At 33.5% G+C, this 12,088-nt stretch overlaps 1 protein-coding gene across 1 annotated transcript in view; it reads left to right on the forward strand.

Annotated features, from left to right (window-relative positions):
• Positions 1-12,088, forward strand: part of itpr1b (inositol 1,4,5-trisphosphate receptor, type 1b) — a 145,286-nt gene extending 133,198 nt beyond the window's left edge. The window contains exons 52-53 of the mRNA XM_073826386.1: positions 3,590-3,751; positions 10,788-12,088. Coding sequence (XP_073682487.1) covers positions 3,590-3,751; positions 10,788-10,874 — 249 coding nt within the window. The 3' untranslated portion in view covers positions 10,875-12,088. The remainder of the gene's footprint in view (positions 1-3,589; positions 3,752-10,787) is intronic.

Consider the following 12,088-nt stretch of genomic DNA (forward strand, 5'->3'; position numbering starts at 1 on the left):
GAAATAAAGTCGAAATTGCCAGATATAAACTCACAGTTGTAACTTTTTTTCTCAGAATTGCGAGAGAAAACTCACAACTGTGAGAAATAAAGTCAGATTTGTAGGATATAAACTCATAATTCTGACTTTTTTCCTCAAAATTGCGTGATACAAACTCAGAATTGTGAGAAATAAAGTCAGAATTGCAGGATATAAACTCACAGTTATGAAAAATGTATTCAAAATTGCCGGATATATACTCACAATTGTAACTTTTCTTAGAATTGCAAGATATAAACTCACAATTCTGATTTTTTTTATTCTGAATTGTGATTAAAAACTCACAACTGTGAGAAATAAAGTCAGAATTGCAGGATATAAACTCACAATTCTGACTTTTTTCCTCAAAATTGCGTGATATAAAAGCAGAATTATAAAACATAAAGTCAAAATTGTACGACTTTATTTCTTAGTTTGTCTTGCAATTCTTACTTTGTAACTCACAATTGTGAGTTTATATCAGGCAAAAGTCATTATTCAGTGACGGAAACGGCTTCAATAGAAAACAGTTGTGCTGCTTAATATTTTGTGGAAACTATAATACATTTTGTTAGGATTGCTTGATGAATAGAAAGTTTTTTTATCTTTACTGTCACTTTTGATTGATTTAATGCATGCCCAACCCCGAATGTTTGATTAGTAAATGAATTTGTAACTACTGAATGTACACTATTTACTGATATGCAAAGCTTTATATGTAATTATGTGCTAGCAAAAACACTAACATCTAATATTCCTTTTTACACTGTTGCCTCAGGTTGAGAAAAATGAGAGAAAATGTGTTGCTATGCAGTTGTTTGGCTCCACTAATGCAATTCTAAAATATTTCTTAGTATTGTATGCTTTTCATGCCACCTATGAGGTTGTTATGGCTGTTTACTTCATCTGAGATGATTACGATGCTTAAAATTAAATTTATAATTCCTGAAAGTCCAAATAAGATTTAAACCTGCTTTCATCTGGCGGTCAGATAACGTTTTCACTTGATTAAATTAGTGTGTGTAATGTCAAATATCTCGGAGCGATGGTAGATCCCCCTTGTTAAATAATTGTATGCCAGTTAGAGAGAAACATAGCGTTCAGTGTTATCTGAGGGTGAGGCTGTCTACATGCTCATGTGACTTTGATACTGCATTTCCATTGCTGTAATCGCATTACACATAGGGAATTTTGTCTGATGTAAGTACACATATTCTTATGAACAGAGAAACAATGAGGGAATGAGAGGTGGAGGAGGACGACATGACTTCAAGCGCAACATTAGTTCATGTCTGATTTCTTGAATGGTTAGTGCATTGTGGATGGTGGGAAATCTAGCGGAGGAATTTGGAAAGTGCTTTGTAAGGGGGAAAAATTTGAAAGTCTGAGTAATGCATATTTGAATGTGAATTAATGAATAAATCATACAGCAGACACCGAATAGTGCTTCAATTTTCAGGTCAGTAGTTCATGTAAAGTAACCCAAATATGTCTGATGTATTAATTTAGTTTATTCAGTAACAAAATATCAAACACGTGGTGCTAGAGATAACTTCTGAGCCACTTTTGCACTATTTGGCGATTGTAAGTGGGTGTGTGAAGTCACACAGGTAGAGTTCATCATATTATCTATTAACATATGAACATACTGTATGAACATTATCAGCTAATGTCTAATAACTAGAAAGTATCACAATAACATATTGTCATATTTATGAACAGTAAAATAAAATAAAAAGGTTATTGTGACTTTTTATCTAACAATTGAGTTTATATCACAATTTTGAGAAAAGTCAGAATTATGAGTTTATATCTCGCAATGTTTACTTTATTTCTCGCAATAAAGTTTGTATCACAATTCTGAGAAAAAAGTCACAATTGTGATACAAACTTTCCAAACTTTCTTTTTTTATCAGAATTGTATGATATAAACTTGCAATTGTGAGAAATAAAGTCAAAATTACCAGATATAAACTCACAATTGTGACTTTTTTTCTCTGAATTGCGAGATATAAATTCACAATTCTGACTTTTTTTTCTCAGAATTGTGATATAAACACAATTATGAGAAATAATGTCAGTATGTGTGATAGAAAATTCACAATTATGAGAAAAAAAGTCAGAATTGCATGTTATAAACTCGCAATTGTGAGAAATAGTCAAAATTGCTATATAAACTCACAATTGTGCCTTCTTTTCTCAGAATTGTGATATAAACTTACAATTGTGAGGAATAAAGTCAGAATTGCAGGATATAAACTCACAGTTGTGACTTTTTTTTCTCAGAATTGCAAGATGTAAAGTCACAATTGCAAGAAATAAAGTCAATTGTTAGATATAAACTCAGAATTCTGACTTTTTTTGCAGAATTTATAGATATAAACTCAATTTTGACTTTTTTCTCAGAATTGTGATATAAACTTACAATTGTGAGGAATAAAGTCAGAATTGCAGGATATAAACTCACAGTTGTGACTTTTTTCTCTCAGAATTGCAAGATATAAACTCAGTTTTGACTTTTTTCTCAGAATTGCGACATATAAACTAGCAATTCTGACTTTTTTCCTCAGAATTGCATGATATAAAGTCACAATTGCAAGAAATAAAGTCAATTGTTAGATATAAACTCAGAATTCTGACTTTTTTTGCAGAATTTATAGATATAAACTCAAAATTTTGACTTTTTTCTCAGAATTGTGATATAAACTTACAATTGTGAGAAATAAAGTCAGAATTGCGAGATATAAACTCATAATTCTGACTTTTTTTCAGAATTGCAAGATATAAACTCTCAGTTCTGACTTTTTTCTCAGAATTACGACATATAAACTAGCAGTTCTGACATTTTTCCTCAGAATTGCATGATATAAACTCACAATTGCAAGAAATAAAGTCAGAATTGTGTGTTATAAACTCAATTGTGAGAAATAAAGTCAGAATTACGTTATATAAACATACAATTGTAAGAAATAAAGTCAGAACTGCAAGATATGAACTCACAATTCTGACTTTTTTCCTCGGAATTGCGTGATATAAACTCACAAATGCCAGTTTGTGATATAATCTCGCAAATGTGAGTTTGTATCTCACAATTTAGATTTCTTTTTCTTGAAATTGCGATTTATATTTTACAATCGCCACTTTATTTCTCAGTTGTCTCGCGATTCTCACTTTATAACTCGCAATTGTGAGTTTATATCAGGCAAAAGTGAGAATTGAAAGTTTGTATCACGCAATTGCTTGAAAAAAGTCAGAATTGTGAGATAAAAAGTCCTTACCTTTTTTATTTTCTTATTCAGTGGCAGAAACAGGCTTCCATAGAAAACAGTTGAATTGGATAATTTATTGTGACTGTGAGAATTCTTTAATGAATAGAGTTAAAAAAGCATTTTTTTTAAAGAAAACTTTAATAACATAAATGTATTTACTGTCACTTTTAGATTTATTTAATGCATGCCCAACCCCAAATGTTTGAACAGTAAATTCATTTGTAACACCATTTAATGATATGCTAAGCTTTATTATGTAATAATGTGCTACCAAAAACACTTAACATCTAATATTCCAACAGGAACACAACTTGGACTGGTTTCCGCGCATGCGGGCCATGTCCCTGGTTAGCAGCGACGCCGAGGGCGAACAGAACGAGATCAGGAATCTTCAGGAGAAACTTGAATCCACCATGAAGCTCGTCTCGAATCTGTCAGGCCAACTCACTGAACTGAAGGAACAGGTGAGTGATGACGCTTTGGACTGATATCAGAACATTATGTCCACAAATGCTGACGCGTTAGGCCAGTCCATCACGCCCCAAAGAGGATCAGGTGTAGTCTTGACCCGTTAAGCTGTTTAAACAGACTTCAAAAACGAGGTTTTAAGTCGGGTGTGAGTGAAACTAGGCCTGCGAGGTCAATCAGCATGAGTCCTAAGTCTCTACAAGGTTCAATTAGACCAAAGGGCAATGAGTCATTTCTGTCTGTCTTTCTCTTTCTGCCTTCAGCTCGTGGTATTTAAAATGATCTTTCACCTGCGTCACGAGGCCAAGTGTTGTTTCACTTTTATTCAGCCGCATTGTCGTCCAGATGAAGTTCTGCGAACTCGAGCTTGTTTGTTTCCACAGATAAACAGCCTAACACACATAGATGAACGCGATAAAGTGGGTCATTGAGTTAGATGCTCATATTTTGATTTGGTGGAAATATGCGTAATGGCATTTGCTGTCATCTCATTGATTTCTTGTAAACAGTGTCGAATTAACACCAACTTGAGGTGTGCAGCCACATGAAATGGGAAGTGTCTACAGGGAAGTTGATCTGTGTGTGTGTGTGTTTTTGTACTCCAGACAAGGGGGAAAAGGTCATTGTTTGGCTAAAAGAAGACAAAGCAAGTAAAACCCAACAAACTTTCACTATTTAATCTGCGTCAATGCGTGGTTGCACGTGTTGGTACCAGTTTTGCTTTTCTCTTTCTTACTTATAACTTAGAAGGGGGAATGTTAACAATTCTTCACACAATTGCCAAAAAAAAAAATTATTTATTTATTTTTTTTGTTTATTGAATTTGTTTTTATTGGTTTAATTGTTCATAATTTTGTTATTAGTTGATAATCTTGGGCTGTATTTTCAGTCTATGATCTTGTTAAAATATTATAACAGGTTTATTTTTCTAAATTCTTTTCTAAAATCATACTCTCCACCCATGAATTCTGATAGGAAAAGTGTAAATATGACATAATCAGAAATCAAAAATTCAAGTAACTACAATAAAATAAAATGAAGAAATACAAAATGACATTTGTGCCCCAGAAGCACCATTTATATGAAAATTATTTAAAAATATTAAGACCAAAATGCATCATTTTGAAAAAGTAAAAAAAAAAAAAAAAAAAAACTAAAATTTAATTCTAAAAATGAATTTGAAAGGACATTCTCTTGAATGAATTGTGTCCAAAAGCACATAATTTTAACATAAAATAAATATTCATATATATATATATATATATATATATATATATAGAGAGAGAGAGAGAGAGAGAGAGAGAGAAATATATGCGATAGACTGTTTAATTTTTGATTGTCACTTCTTAGAATTGTAATTTATATAAACTCACAATTGTGAGAAATAAAGTCAGAATTGTGGGATATAAGTTCATAATTCTGACTTTTTTCCTCAGAATTGCATGATATAAACTTACAATTGCAAGAAAAAAAGGCAGAATTATGAGATATAAACTCAATTCTGACTTTTTTCTCAGAATTGTGATATAAACTCAAAATTGTGGCAAAAAAAAGTCAGAATTGTGAGTTTATATCTCGCAATTTTGACTTTTTTTCTCAAAATTGCAAGATCTAAACTCTCAATTCAGACTTTTTTCCCAGAATTGATATAAACACACAGTTCTGACTTTTTTTCTCAGAATTGTGTTATAAACTCACAATTGTGAGAAATAAAGTCAGAATTGCAGGATATAAACTTACAATTCGAGTTTTTTTTTCTCACAATTTTGAGTTTATATCACAAGTCTGAGGAAAAAAAGTCAAAAGTGTGAGTTTATAGCTCGCAAACCTGAGAAAAAAGTCAGAATTATGAGTTTATATCTCACAATTCTGACTTTATTTCTTGCAATTTTGAGTTTATATGATGCAATTCTGAGGAAAAAGTCAGAATTGTGAGTTTATATCTCACAATTTTGACTTTTTTTTCTCAAAATTGCAAGATCTAAACTCTCAATTCAGACTTTTTTCTCAAAATTGCGAGATATAAACTCACAATTGCAAGAAATAAAATCAGAATTGCGAGATATAAACTTACAATTCTGACTTTTTTCTCAGAATTCTGATAAATAAAATAAAATTGCGTGATATACTCACATCTGAAAGATATAGTCAGAATTGCGAGATATAAACTCACAGTTCTGACTTTTTTCTCAGATATAAACTCACAAGAAATAAATGAGAAATAAACAAAAATTAAGTAACTGAAATAAAATGAAAAAATACAAAATGACATTTGTGCCCCAGAATCACCATTTATATGAGGATTATTTAAAAATAAGTTCCAAATGCATCATCTTGAAAAAGTAATAAAAAAATGTAATTCTAATAATGTATTTGAAGGTACATTATCTTGAATGAATTGTCTTATGCCCAAATGCACATAATTTAAACATAAAATAACTATTCATATATATATATATATATATATATATATATATATATATATATATATATATATACATACATAGTGTATATAAATATGAATATTTAGACTGTTTAGTTTTGTTACTTCGTCCTGTGATCTATTTGACTCAAAGCGCTGGTGTAACCATGTGACATCCCTCCCAGTATTCCCTCATGTGATAGAGTGATTCAGCGACTCAAGTCATTTCAGATTTGTTTTCCGAATGGGTGTTTTTGAAGTGGGCTTAAATCTAGTCAGGATCTCATGCGACATTTCAGCTATAAAGCATTTTATGTCTGATGTTTATTATTATTTTACTTAGATTACAGATCCAGTCGTGATAAACTGCAGTTTAACAGCTCCTTATATGGAGTCCCATTAGCAGGAGGAGCGAGCGGTGTCACTTACCTTTAAATGGCTGTGTGATTGTTTAATCGTATGAGGTACTTCCTGTGGACATCAACTTTAATATACACATGCGTGAGCGTTTTTGGCTCCCTTTTGCAGCTGTTGAGTCAGACTAGGGGATTTCGGTACAGACAGTCTGAATTTCAATGGAACTGTGTACGTGAGCATGAGTGTGTGTTAGTGTGTGTTGTCGCTCAGTTACACAACACTGCATGACATTGCTCCAATTGCTCCATTTTATTTTCTCAGAAGCTTTTTATAAGACGGTACACACATACACCTAAAACACACAGACACTCTTGTGTTATGAGGTCATATCCAAGGCAACATGAACGGGTACACAAAATGCATCATTGCATGACAAACAGGAGATGAGGAAGATTGCAAATAGACAAAAACTTGCCAAATGCATAACGATCATATATTTCAAAATGCGGAGGCAAAGTCGTCAAGGTTTTTTTTTAAATCAAATATGACCCTGAACCACAAAACCAGTCTTAGCATGGGTATATTTGTAGCAATAGCCAAAAAAGTAGGTCATTGTATGGGTCAAAATTATAGATTTTTAGAAAAGATCATGTTCCATAAAGATATTTAGTAAATTTCCTACCATATCAGAACTGAATTTTTGATTAGTAATATGCATTGCTAAGAACTTCATTTGGACAACTTTAAAGGTGATCTACTCAATATTTAGATTTCTTTTGCACACTCAGATTTTAGATTTTCTAATAGTTGTATCTCGACCAAATACTGTCCTATCCTAACAAACCATACATCAGTTGAAATCCTATTATTTCACTTTCAAATAATGTATAAAACTCAATTTCATAAAATTGAGCCTTATGACTGGTTTTATGGTCCACTCTATATTATATATTTTACATTTACAATGTAATCAATGAAAGAATCTCATCAAGTTAGTGTTTTTGAGCATATATTCCAGAAGAAAAACTTTAGGCAGTAACAATTTAATAATATATTTTATTCTGAACTTATGTTCAGCTATTCTTTTTTCAACTATTTTTGAAATTTTATTAGGTCGCCAGTCATAAAAGCTTGGTAAATATTGGTCACAGACATTCACCAATTCACCAATATGATTACTCACTAAAAACTCCCTCAGATCATGTTTTCATGCCATTTTAAAGGTGCACTGTGTAATATTTAAGATGATCTCTAGACAGAGGTGCAATATAATATACATAACTATGGTTTCAGGGGTGTATAAAGACCTTACTTAATGAACCATTATGTTTTTATTAACTTAGAATTATCAGTTCATATCTACATACACCACGGGTCCCCTCACATGGAAGTCGCCCTTATGTTTCTACAGTAGCCCTAAACGGACAAACTGCTCTACAGATCGCGTTTCATCACTGTTGTTCTTGCGAAAAAACACTGACACAATGATGAACAAGTAACAGTAATATTCACAATAACATCGTTTTATTGAATCATTAAGTAAATATAATTTCTTAAATTACGTTTTAAAAGAAATCTCACTCGTTGCTGTCAAAAACGGCGAGATTTTAATGCTGTATTGGCTTCCGTAGTTGCAAACTGTTGCAATTCACAAACTCACCGCTAGATGCCGCAAAAATCTACACACTGCACCTTTAAGGCTTTTCTTGATGTAACAAAGTGGTTATGTCCAAGTGTGTGAGTTGTTTACTTCTTTTAAATTATTCTTCCCATTAGCGCCATTATATTGTTCATTTAGAGTGATTTGCAAATGTGAAATGCACACAAACACAAGAGGCGGGATTTATCACATGAACCAATAACAGCCGAACATAACCAGTCATATCCAATTAAATCACGATGATTGGTCACATGACTTCCCCCCTTTCATTCTCAATTACTCCTACCAAATTCACTACATGCTTTGGGGCTAGTGATGGGAAGTTCGGATCATTTTACCGACTCGGATCTTTGAGTCTCGTTCAGCAAAATGAACGAATCTTTTTTCGAGTCATTTCGTTCATTTTACCAAAAATATAATTAAAAAGCTATGTGTTACTTCCATAACACATGTACTGCTTGTACAAACGTTGATTACACTACAAACAAGACAAAACTATAATACTATTAGAAAAAGAAGTGTTTAATTCATTGTTTACCTGGGTCTTCAGTCTACGATTAGCTCCCTCACCTCTATCTGTACAGGTTTGAGTCGTTCGTTCATCATGTGACAGCCCCATACGCTTTACCTATGCTGCCTGAGCCGGAAACAGAATTGATTAGTTCATTTCTCGAGTCATCGGGTTTGAGTCGTTCGTTCATCACGTGACAGCCCCATACGCTTTACCTATGCTGCCTGAGCCGGAAACAGAATTGATTAGTTCATTTCTCGAGTCTTCGGGTTTGAGTCGTTCGTTCATAGTTGCGCAATTTGCACATGCGCGACTGAACGAATCACTCCCCGAGACGACTCGTTCTTCCCGAGTCGCATTAAAGATTCGTTCAAAATGAACGAATCGTTCAAGAACGACCCATCACTATTTGGGGCCTGTTAAAACTCAATGGGCTCAGGGGAGGCAAGAGACACTGCTGGTGTCGCTGTTAGATGTTTCATTAGAAAAACGAGTTATTTATACACTTTTTAATTTTATATGTGACCCTGGACCACAAAACAAAGGGACAATTTTTTAAAATTGAGATTTATTGATCACTGGAAATTTAAATAAATAAGCTTTCCATTGATGTATGGTTTGTTGGCATATGAGACAAATTTGGAATCTAAGGCCATGTCTACACTAATATGTTTTAATTTAAAAACGCATCTTTTTCTCTCTGTTTTGGCCTTCTGTCCACACCAAGATTTGTCTGTGGATAAATTTGAAAACGCTGTTGGATTGTGTCTGTTATGTGCTATTTACTTTTACACTGTTGCTAAAAATATATTACTTTGTACACTCTTCATATTACAGTCCTAAAAAGATGACAGAAATTGCAGTTCTGCGGCAAAATATGAGGGCAGCTGGTTTTTAGATCAAACATGAGTGAGCGCAACATGGACCCATTAGTGAATGATAAGATATTTCCCTAAATAAAATGATCCTGCCAAAAGAATTGCGTGACCCTGGGCCACAAAACCAAAATGATCCATTTTTCTTTTGTGCCAAAAATCATTAGGATATTAAGTAAAGATCATGTTCCATGAAGACATTTTGTAAGTTTCCTACCATAAATATATCAAAACGTAATTTTTGATTAGTAATATGCATTGGTAAGAACTTCATTTGGACAACTTTAAAGGCGATATTCTTTCTTTTTTTTGCACCCCTTTAGATTCCAGATTTTCAAATAGTTGTATCACAGCCAAATATTGTCCTATCCTAACAAACCATACATCAATGGAAAGCTTATTTATTCAACTTTAGACTTTTCAGATAATGTTTAAATCTCAATTTCACAAAATTGACCCTTATGACTGCTTTCGTGGTCCAGGGTCACATATGTCTGTTCCGTCTGTATCATCTCAGTGAGCTTTTATGAGGTTTTACACATGCGCAGAAAGGCGAATTTAATGTTTTCTGACATTTCAGTGTGGATGAGAAACTTTTGTAAAATGCTTGAAAACTCTGATGTGGACAGAGAGCGTTTGAAAATGAAAACTCTGTTTTTATATGTATCCGGATTGCAAAAAAAATCTAAATATTGAGAAAATCACCTTTAAAGTTGTCCAAATGAAGTTCTTAGCAATGCATATTACTAATCAAAAATTACGTTTTGATATATTTATGGTAGAAAATGTACAAAATAACTTCATTTTTGGATAATTTTGACCCATGTATTTTTGGCTATTGCTACAAATATACCCATGTTACTTAAGACTGGTTTTGTGGTCCAGGGTCACATATTATATATGAATAAATACATAAAATGCTTTGTTACATGTGTGGTGTGTGGGAAAGACAAATATGAAATGAGAAATATTTATTAACCCTGGTGAAAAAAACCAGCTAAAACCAGCCTAGGCTGGTTGGCTGGTTTTAGCTGGTCATAGCTGGGAGGCAGGCTGGTTTTAGAGGGGTTTTGGCCATTTTTCCAGCCTGGCCAGGCTGGGAGACCAGCTTAAACCAGCTAAGACCAGCCAACCAGCCTAGGCTGGTTTTAGCTGTTTTTTTCAGCAGGGAAAACATAATTCAAACTTATTGTGTTTGTTTTGACAGATGACCGAGCAGAGGAAACAGAAACAGAGGATCGGGCTATTGGGACACCCCCAGCACATGAACGTGAACCCCCAGCAGCCCGCCTGAATCCCTCATTCCTCTGGCCAAGTGTCCTACAGCGGTTTCCTGCAGACATCGCATCAGCCTTTCCATGTGCGTGTCAAGACATCACAGACACCACCATCATCATCACCACAACCTGCTGTGTACACCCAAAATAAATGGCTGTAGTCCACCAGGGAAGTTTCACCCCCCCCTTCTTCGCATCCATTCGAGTGCCAAATGTCTCTGCGTGTTAAAGAGGAAGTGAATTTGCATCACTCGCCTTCCACAGAGTGAAAATGAGCTACCGCACGACTTACGAACATGTGCTGCAGCCTGTAGATGCTGCTTGGACACACACATCTTTTTGTATTGACCCATAGCAGTCAGTATTTGATGTCTTATTTTTGTATCTTGTGCAATATTAATACTTTAATATGCAACTACATCTGTATATTATGTCTTAAAGGGACGGTGCAGTACTTTTTCTTTGGTTCTTTTGCTTTATGATTGTAATGACATACATTAGAACCCAGGTACTTTTAGGAATACCGTTTGCAAAGTCAAGTTTGACGATATATGTGTAAGGGGGGGGGGGGACGTTTTCGTATTTAAGTTAATTTATTTATATCAACGCTTAAAGGAGATGCTTATGCATACGCTGCCAATTTAGACTTCTTTAATTCTCACAAATAAAATCAGGTTCTGTTTGGTATTTAGAAGCTCTTTATTATGGCTTTTGTTTGTGCTGTCAGATTTATGACCTTAGAAGTCATATACTGAGTAATAAGAGATAAACTGTTTAGACAGTTAAGGTTTTTTTTTGTGTGTGTCTTAAAATTAATGCACTAAAATAATTGAACTCATATCATTCCTGTCATTATAGAGCCATGTTAATTGTGCCTGTTGTATATTCCTGCAAGCGCAGGATGAATATTTGCTGACAAAAGCAATCGGTTACATTTTTTCTAGACTATTTCATCTTTTAGCTGAGCAAAGCAGGTCTCTTTCTTAATACTGTTTTTTTTCCCTTTATTTAATTTTTCTTGTAATACATGTATATATGTCTGCAGGTCTTTGCTTTTATATAGAGAGATACGGTTTCATAGAAATACAGATCTGAATAATTAACAGCACTGTTACTGAAAAATAAACCTACTACTGATTTATTAGTTGAATATATATGCATATATATAATTCTATCAGACTGTACATTAATTTAGTGATATTTAATAAAATATGTATTTCTTGTTCCAAGG

The sequence above is a fragment of the Garra rufa genome, chromosome 20, assembly GCF_049309525.1.
Source record: "Garra rufa chromosome 20, GarRuf1.0, whole genome shotgun sequence".
Lineage (NCBI taxonomy): Eukaryota > Metazoa > Chordata > Actinopteri > Cypriniformes > Cyprinidae > Garra > Garra rufa.